Here is an 8,506-nt window from a genome sequence, read left to right as displayed (position 1 = left end):
CCTTGAGGAGTGGAGGAGTGGTGTGGGAGGGAACGGAGGATCTTGAGGAGTGGTGTGGGAGGGAACGGAGGACCTTGAGGAGTGGAGGAGTGGTGTGGGAGGGAACGGAGGATCTTGAGGAGTGGTGTGGGAGGTAACGGAAGACCTTGAGGAGTGGAGGAGTGGTGTGGGAGGGAACGGAGGATCTTGAGGAGTGGTGTGGGAGGTAACGGAGGACCTTGAGGAGTGGAGGAGTGGTGTGGGAGGGAACGGAGGATCTTGAGGAGTGGTGTGGGAGGTAACGGAGGACCTTGAGGAGTGGAGGAGTGGTGTGGGAGGGAACGGAGGACCTTGAGGAGAGGTGTGAGAGGGAACGGAGGACCTTGAGGAGAGGTGTGAGAGGGAACGGAGGACCTTGAGGAGAGGTGTGAGAGGGAACGGAGGACCTTGAGGAGAGGTGTGAGAGGGAACGGAGGACCTTGAGGAGCGGTGTGAGAGGGAACGGAGGACCATGAGGAGCGGTGGTGGTTGGAGGTTCAGTCACGGCTCACAGTCCTCCTCCACTAGACCCCATGAACACAGTGTTGATGGGTGGCAGCGATGACACCATGTCACGCACCTCAGATGGTCCCCGGTGAGGAAGCGGTGCATCCTGGGAGTGGAACTGGGCAGGACCTCCATACATGCAGGGTGCGGAGATGGAGGAGGGGAGGGGAGGAGCTAGAGACAAAAACAAGATTATCTTGAATGGGAAATTCTAAATATTTTCAGTAATTTACTATAATAATTATACAAAGCACTCATCGTTTCACCCAGGCCATTGCTACACATTGGTAGTGGAACATTGGTGTTCCCTATTACAATGTAAAGTGCCTTGAGCACTAAATATAAATGAAATCCATCACTGACCTCCAGGTGTGCCCAGTGAGTCAGACTCAGGGTAGTAAGGGCCTGCCGGCTTTCTGCCCATGTCATCCAGGATGTTGAGGGGGTCGTGTACATCAGCGTACGTTGGGACGGAACGGATACTGCTCACACTGCTGATAACTGACACATGCTGGTCTATCATGGAACCCAGCCTCTGGCTATCCAGGTAGCCACTGTTTCCATAGTACCCTGAAAAACAGAGAGGTTCCTCTATGAGCAGAATACACATTTACGGTACAACTTATTGTTAGGGCCCTGAGATATTTCTGACTAGGTGACGTGACCATATGATCTAACCAGGAAAAACGGACTACTCAGGGCCTATTTCAATATGATTCATCCTTACCACTGTGTCCTGCTGTTGAGTAGGCAGACTCCTGACAGCCACTACTGTTTAACCCACTCATGACAAAGTTGTATCCTCCAGAGTCCAGTAGCTCAACCCCCTGAGTCTCCATCCCAGGATCAGGGGCTGTGCTGTAATTGGAAGTGTGTCTGGAGCTGTAGGGGGACACTGCACAGCTGCTGTTGAAGTAGTCTTTGGCCAGGTGCTGCTCACTGAAGGACGGGTAGTGGCTGCTGCCGGAGCGGGTGTGGTAGGCAGGGGCCTGGGCGTGTGTCTGGGGCCTGAACACAGCCTGGTAGTTGGAAGTGGTGGGGTAGTAGCTGGGGCTACTGGAAGGCAGGCTCTGGTACATGGTGTCTGGGAAGGCTTGGCAGGAGATGTGGGGCTGGATGGTGGTGCAGGCGCTCTGGGGTATGACGGCCATGGGGACCTGGTTGATGACACTGCCCCTGTTCACCATGGCTGGGGAGATGGGAGGGGTCATCAGAGGGCCACTGTTCTGGGAAAAGTCCATTTGTCCTTGGAGTATAGAGGAAAGTGACTAAGATTTTAGACAATACAATAGGAACATTTATTATTAAATTAGCAATTGTCACACAAACTTATTTATGTTAAACCAATGACAGTTTCAATAAAGCTCACATACAATCGGACAAATTCAATTCAGGAACTGACTGAGAAAATGTCACCCTAAAAACGCATTTGCACCTGACAGAGAGAATCCATCTGTATCAGAGCCCTGGTAGACAGTCATGTTTGCCTGCTGATTAGCTGACAGGGTCATGTATGTGTGTTCTGAGAGGGACTCGTTCTTCACAGACAGATCACTGGACACCACGCTGGGCTTGTTACGGTTGGCCAGGAAACAGGAGCTAGGGGAGGCAGTGAATGCCGCCTTGCTGCCATCTGAAAATAATCACAACAATGTACCTCAGTGATCCTACATCCTCTACAATTACTCCATACTGCTTCGTAAAAACTGATAGTATTAAGATGAATTTCAATAACAAGTTATTGAAAAAAAAAACAATCAGAGTTCTACATAATATAATTAGATACTCTATGTATGACATCTAATTGTATATTTTCGATCAAAAGTAAAAACAGTCACGCTTGCTTGTACCTGCATTTCTCATGTATTTATCTAGGAGATTCTGGAGGTCTTGTTCTTTGTCGTTGTTGAATTGTGTCTCAATAGCCAGAAGGATATACTCATCCAGCAGCATGCGGATTAGGTGGAACGAACCTGGGATGAAAAATAAAAAACACATCTTAGTTTGCTACTAGCATAACAACCTCTTACTGTCCTAGTTTTTCCCACCAGAAATCAAACCTATTATCTTATCACATTTTTCTGAAGCTCAGATGTGCACTATCATGACAGAATATCCAAATATTCTCTAACAACCTTCACCTTACAAACTGTGAAACCGCTCCAAAGGCTGTGCACCAATCACCAGGTGCGGAGTGTTTGACCCAACCAGCCCCAGAAGTCTGCCTTCACCTGGGCTTTCATCTCACCAGGCCTGCTGTTTGACCTGTTGGGTCATGTGATTGTTCTCCAGTCTGTTTGACTTTTGTTTGGTGATAGACCCGTCATGGCCAGGAGGTGAGGAAGGTGTATGGGAGAAGTCTGTCTCCAAACACAGTGCACGCGACCGAGAGATAATGCTTTGTTTACCTGGGGCTAGGCCATTATAATTTATGGCTCATTGTAGCATTCTGTTCGGAGCCAGCCAGCCAACCTACCAAAATGATAAGTGGGTTTGTGTCTGTCGTAGTGCCCGACCGGGTATCATTTAGACTCAGGCAGTAGTAATGAATTTAACTAAAAGCTGAAATGACATATAAATAGGCTAGCGTACAGCATTTCCTGCATGTTCTAGTTGTTCCATAGCTCCTCTATCAGGAGGAGCTGTTATAGAGGGATGTAGTCATTTCTTACCAAAACTGGTGGCGTTGTTCAACGTGAGGTTGTGCATAACACGTGCTCCAAAGAAACTCCACTTGAGGAGGAAGTCCTGAGCTCGCTTCTTTATAGACCGTTCGTTCTGCTTCCCAGGCTGGAGAGAAATAGAAAGAAACAGATTAGATGTCAACATCCAATCTGACAACTCCAATCTTAGGTTGGAAATGGGGACAACGTACCTTAATGACCTTCTGCTCCACAACAGTGTCCAGCCACTCAATAAAGGATTCCACAGTGGCATTCTTCTTCAGTAGGTCTTTCAGCTCTTGGAACGCTGTTATAGAGTCATCTAGCAACATGAGGAGAAAGCAAATTAACATTGTTTACAGGAATTAACCTGGCAGTGTTTTCCATGTACAATGTAAATGTTCGATGAGGGAAGATTATTCAAGTCTCTCACATTCAGAGTAGAGGTCAGAGTCTTGGTCACCACTTGAGATGGTGAAAAGGGCTTGTGACCCTATGCTGTTCAAATCCACTTGATCTATATCCACCACCATGGAGTTCACCACATTCTGGTCAAAAAGAGCTGGTCTCGCGATCTGTTGTAAAAACACAAAATGACCAAAAATGACATATGCAAATTCAATTTCTTAGAGTCATAATAAAATGAATGATATATAGATATACTTCGGATACTTTTAAATATGTATTTGTAAAGTTAAACATGAACAAAATATGTATATTCTTCTGTGCTGTTATCAGTGCTTTACCTGGGCAAGGTGTAAGAAGGAGGTCTGACGCTTTAGAGAGGACACAAATCTGCGTGCAATCGGGAGCTTCTTCTCTGAGAGGCATTCTGGGAGGTTTTCCAGAGAAGACACCATCCAGTCTTCCCAGTGCTTGGCCAAGTTACGGATGTCTGCCAGGAGACTGCAAACAAAATACTCTTTACACGCAACAGTATGTGACCTGGACCGACTGCCATATCTTATGACTAGTAATTCCATACAGCATAAACCTTACAATACATCTGGTGTCCAGGTGAGCAAAACACAAATGCTGAAAGACGAAAATACTCTACCTGTCAGGCATCTCCTGCATCGTAGCAGGGATCAGGACATCTGTCAGAACCTGAAAAATGGATAGCACAACCTGTCCAGTTGAGGTAGGTGTCCTACAACAACTAATGAGGATGCTGCTCTATGATTCTGGAGAAACACCTACCTTATATAGTATAGAGTCACACACACAGAAGGTGTCCACGATTATGGAGTTATCCAGCAGTGGTAGAAGGTGGTCGGGCATTCCTTGCCAGAAATGCAGCAGAAAATTCTGTATCTGAAACATAGTAAATATAAATAGTGAGTCAGGAGAAAATTCGTCAGAAAAGGCTACAAAACCTTTTGTCTGGATTTTGTATAGAATACCTCTTCAAAGTTGACATTGATGGCATTGTCCAGGATGCACTGACAATGTGTTTTGTACATCATGATGAGCGTGTCCACCTATGGGACGTAACATTTTGCATTTACATTTGAGTCATTTAGCAAATGCTCTTATCCAGAGCGAGCGCATACATTTCGCACTAACATAATGTGACGATAATTCACAATGGTTACAGTCTTCTTGGAATTGAATACCGCATGTGATCAGCAATCTTAATGGCACAGAAAGTTGAAGTATTGGTGAAAAAAATACAAACCTTCTCTTTAGAGACAGAACCTTGAAGCACTAGATGCTGTACACTTGGGAATTCTGGAAGCAAAGTTCCTGTTTTTGAGCTGAGGGAGTATTTCCGAGTATATCCTCCCTGTTAAATAGAGGAACATCAAACAGTATGAATGTTTGACGTCGTAGTCTTAGTTACAGATAGAATGTATTAGAAAACATGATTCGCGTCACTAAAATCTTACAAGAAGATATGAAAATGAAAATAAGCTCTTATTTGCTAGAGACTGTTCATTCATAACAATCTTACCTCATTCTTGAGTTTGCTCCCTGAAAATCTATAATCAAATAACAAATCAGACTGAGATTAAATTACAGAATGTCATTGCAATTTCAATTCTACAGTTAAGTAAGTAGCCTAGGACCTGGCTGATCACTTTCTATAACAAACATTACAGATTGATGTGTATTATGACAATGCTCCAGAGCAAATTCTGTGAATGATCTTACCTCGTCAAGCCTTTTCCTGAGTACACCAAGTGATAATAGGCACTGCTCTCTTTGATGCCAATGCCGTAATAATGATATCTGTCGAATATCAACAACATCAATACATGTTATATTGAGGCATATCATATCACTACAACAACAATTCTGTTTGAAAAGCAAATATTCCCCGCTATATCTTACTTTGAATGACCTCGGGTCCCAAGTCTTCTTGTTGTAAGAAGTGGAAATTTCTGACGAATTGTCTAATGTGCACAGAGAACAATACAAAAGAAATACATAATTTACATTTTCCACCCCCATATGTTGTATTTATCTATAACATCCACCACAAACTCCACTGCATCCTCAAGATTCATCTCACCTTGCCAAATGTAGCAGCACAGGCTGGATCCAGTTTCTCCTTCCTACAGAAGTCTAGGTAGTGAGCGTACAGGATGCAACGTGGCAGACAAACCCCTTCACAAACAATATAGTTTTCCTCCAGCCTAGGGAACAAACAGCCACACAAATCAAATGTATAATCAACCATCAACAAGAAATTAAACATTCACATTTGTAAGGAGGATTGTTACTATACAAATGCATTACAACACAATAAATATTCTAGAGTTGTAAAATGTGACTGGAACACGACCATTGAAGGGTGAGCTGAGTCTGTTTCTTCTTGTCCTTTATGGTCTGAGTGATGCTTTTCCTCGGGGTAGTCTGTTTGAAAGGCAAATCTTTGGAATACTCAACAAAATCCTGGTCCTCCTCAGAAGATGGGGTTTCATTAGTGTCTTCTGCTTCTGATAGTGTTGTGGGAGAGAAAACAGTCATGAGGTGAAAAATATATTTCAGAGTGCAGGGCCATGACAAGGTAGGTGGCTAAATGAACCATTCAATTAGAAATAAGTATTGCCTAGACAGGATTTCCAAGAGTCATGAAAATTAACATAATAGAGAAAAATGGGTCCCATGTGGCTCAGTTTGTAGAGCATAGTGCCTGCAACGCCAGGGATGTGGGCTCGAATCCAAAGTGGGACAGGAACATGGTACGAAACAATGTATGCCCTCACTACTGTATAAGTCGCTATGGCTAAGAGCGTCTGCTATGACTAAAATATAAAAGGTCATTTCTGGTCAGATTGAGAAGAATGTTTAGGCTACAAACGGTAAGAGAGAGGGAGAAAATAATGTATTCCAAATCCCATGTTTTCTTTTAGCCTACCCAACAAACAACAAAAAAAAGTATACTTTGGTGCAGGCATATTTCAACAAAAAACGATCCACAATTTAATACAGCACAAACTAATGCTTGACATCAACAAGCGCTCAATTTTTAATGGCGTTTATAATTTGATGACTCTTGGGGGAAGAGGGCCTCTCAGCAATCAATTCTGTGTAGGCCTATTAATCCGACTTTATTCATCACCTGATTTAATTCCCGAATCATCTTCCTCGTCAAACTTTGAGAGTGAATGTCCATGGAAATCACGGGGTAATTTCTCGTCAGATAAAGCGGTGTGCATAAACTCCTCAGAGGCATCGCAGAATTTCTTGGTTGAAGGTCGATGAACATGAAGAAATGGGCCATCCCGGATCGGGCTTGTATTCCGTTTCATAGGCATGTTCAATGAAAATATTATGAGGTAAAAAGTAAAACAAAACAAATACAAAATAACTGAAATGGAACATTTAAATGCATGTGTAAGAACATGTACACAGATTGTCTTCATGAGGCAAGTATCCTATCCGCACAAATACGATCTTCTAAATAAATATACTTATATATACTTTTCCCCCAATTTCATCGTCTCATCTCATAATTAGACATCCATTTTCAGTAGCCTAATAGAAAAAAACAAAGCGCAGTTATCTAGTCTCTCCCCACACTTTACAATGAAACTCTGATAACGACCTTTTTGGAGTCAATGCTGTGGTTAAAGAACGACGTCACATTGGTAATTGCCTAGGGATTCATTTATCATATTTGCAGAGGACGGGGCGCTGATTCAGTCTATCAATGATTAACTAAAAAGCCAACATCTATCCTTGGTCTGCTGTAGGCCTGCACTGCCTCGCACCTTATGCCGTTAGCAGACGCAAGTGTTTGCTATTTTAATTTCAAATTGAATCATTTATGCAATAAAGCAGTGTATTTGTCTACGCATAATTATTTCCTGTAGGTTTATGCGAAATACCTAAATGAAACAGTTTTTCAGCAACAAGGATATAGGCCTTGTATCAATTGCTACTCGGGATGTCCCCATCCAGTGTAGTCAAGCCAATACGGTTTTTTTTGCTCTAAAGTTGCATCTGAACACAACAAATCTGTTTCTAACCTGACATTGAATTAAATACCGTGTTATTTTATCGAATATTTTTGCTGGGCAAATTCTCACATAATTGTCCATACATTTCTTTAAGGGGGAGGGGGGAGCGATACCTTGTGCTATTCTTACCGATGCAGCAGTTTACATACACCTTATGCCAAATACATTTCAACTCAGTTGTCACAGGTTCCAACGAGAGTGGCGCCCCTCCTCGGTCGGGCGGCGCTCGGCGGTCGTCGTCGCCGGCCTATTAGCTGCCACCGATCGTTGTTTCTGTGTCGTTTAGTTTTGTCTGTCTGTTCCGCACCTGTTTTGTGTATGTCATTAGTGGGGACTTATTTAATGTGTGTTTTCAGTTGGGATTTTGTGCGGGATTGTTTATTGTCTACGTTGTGTTACCGACAGTTTTGTCGAGGGATTTACCGGGCTGCGCTCCTTGCCTTTTTGCGCCTTGGAATTATATTTTGTGTTTTATGGGCGCAGTTAAAAATACGTGAACTTTGTATAGCGCCCTGTGCTTTTCGGCGTTTGTGTGTGTCAGTTGTATTAAAAGACACTCACCTCCAGCACCTCTGTCTCCTGCATTTGATTCCGCCTATCCGCCAGTCCAAATCAGACGTGACAGAATCCCGCACCGAAACTGATGGAGTCAGCAGGAGCAGAAGCGCCATCCATGGCTGAGCAGGTCTCCCAGCATGCCGGCCTCCTCCACCGCCTAGGCTCGGCCATGGATCAGGTGTTGGCCCGGTTGGAGAGATGGGAGAGAAGTGCCTCCCCAGCAGGACCAGCTCCGGTCCCTCACCCTGCGCCCCTACCCACATCCACTGAAGCGGGTGCCAGCGGGATCCG

The 8,506-nt window shown here is 44.0% G+C and overlaps 1 protein-coding gene across 2 annotated transcripts; it reads right to left on the bottom strand.

Moving 5' to 3' along the window:
- Positions 1-425: 425 nt before the first annotated feature.
- LOC115174829 (DNA-binding protein RFX6) lies at positions 426-7,515 on the bottom strand. Of its 2 annotated transcripts, XM_029733749.1 has the most exons (19): positions 6,757-7,515; positions 5,977-6,130; positions 5,704-5,827; positions 5,523-5,584; positions 5,343-5,420; positions 5,143-5,170; positions 4,867-4,974; positions 4,592-4,669; positions 4,389-4,502; positions 4,246-4,295; positions 3,935-4,094; positions 3,622-3,763; positions 3,401-3,510; positions 3,198-3,315; positions 2,376-2,498; positions 1,961-2,158; positions 1,253-1,771; positions 889-1,095; positions 426-699 (listed from the first exon to the last, which is right to left on the bottom strand). In XM_029733749.1, the coding sequence occupies exons 1-19, from the start codon at positions 7,058-7,060 to the stop codon at positions 527-529; spliced, it is 2,850 nt and encodes a 949-aa protein (XP_029589609.1). In that variant the 5' UTR covers positions 7,061-7,515; the 3' UTR covers positions 426-526. The 2 variants fall into 2 exon arrangements, with proteins under 2 accessions (XP_029589609.1, XP_029589610.1); XM_029733750.1 differs by lacking the exon at positions 6,757-7,515 and having other exon boundaries at positions 5,977-6,167.
- Positions 7,516-8,506: the final 991 nt, after the last annotated feature.

The sequence above is a fragment of the Salmo trutta genome, chromosome 35 (genome assembly GCF_901001165.1).
Source record: "Salmo trutta chromosome 35, fSalTru1.1, whole genome shotgun sequence".
In the NCBI taxonomy this organism is placed as follows: domain Eukaryota; kingdom Metazoa; phylum Chordata; class Actinopteri; order Salmoniformes; family Salmonidae; genus Salmo; species Salmo trutta.
Note: the sequence above shows the minus strand (reverse complement) of the source record. Positions and strands in the feature narration are given on the sequence as shown.

Excerpts from the sequence above, each read along its gene's own strand:
- LOC115174829 (XM_029733749.1), bottom strand. The coding sequence starts at position 7,060 with ATGAAGACAATCTGTGTACATGTTCTTACACATGCATTTAAATGTTCC. Across the intron at positions 3,764-3,934 it reads CCTTCTTACACCTTGCCCAG|ATCGCGAGACCAGCTCTTTT; the intron begins GTAAAGCACTGA and ends TTTTTACAACAG. Across the intron at positions 1,096-1,252 it reads CTCAACAGCAGGACACAGTG|GGTACTATGGAAACAGTGGC; the intron begins GTAAGGATGAAT and ends TCTGTTTTTCAG.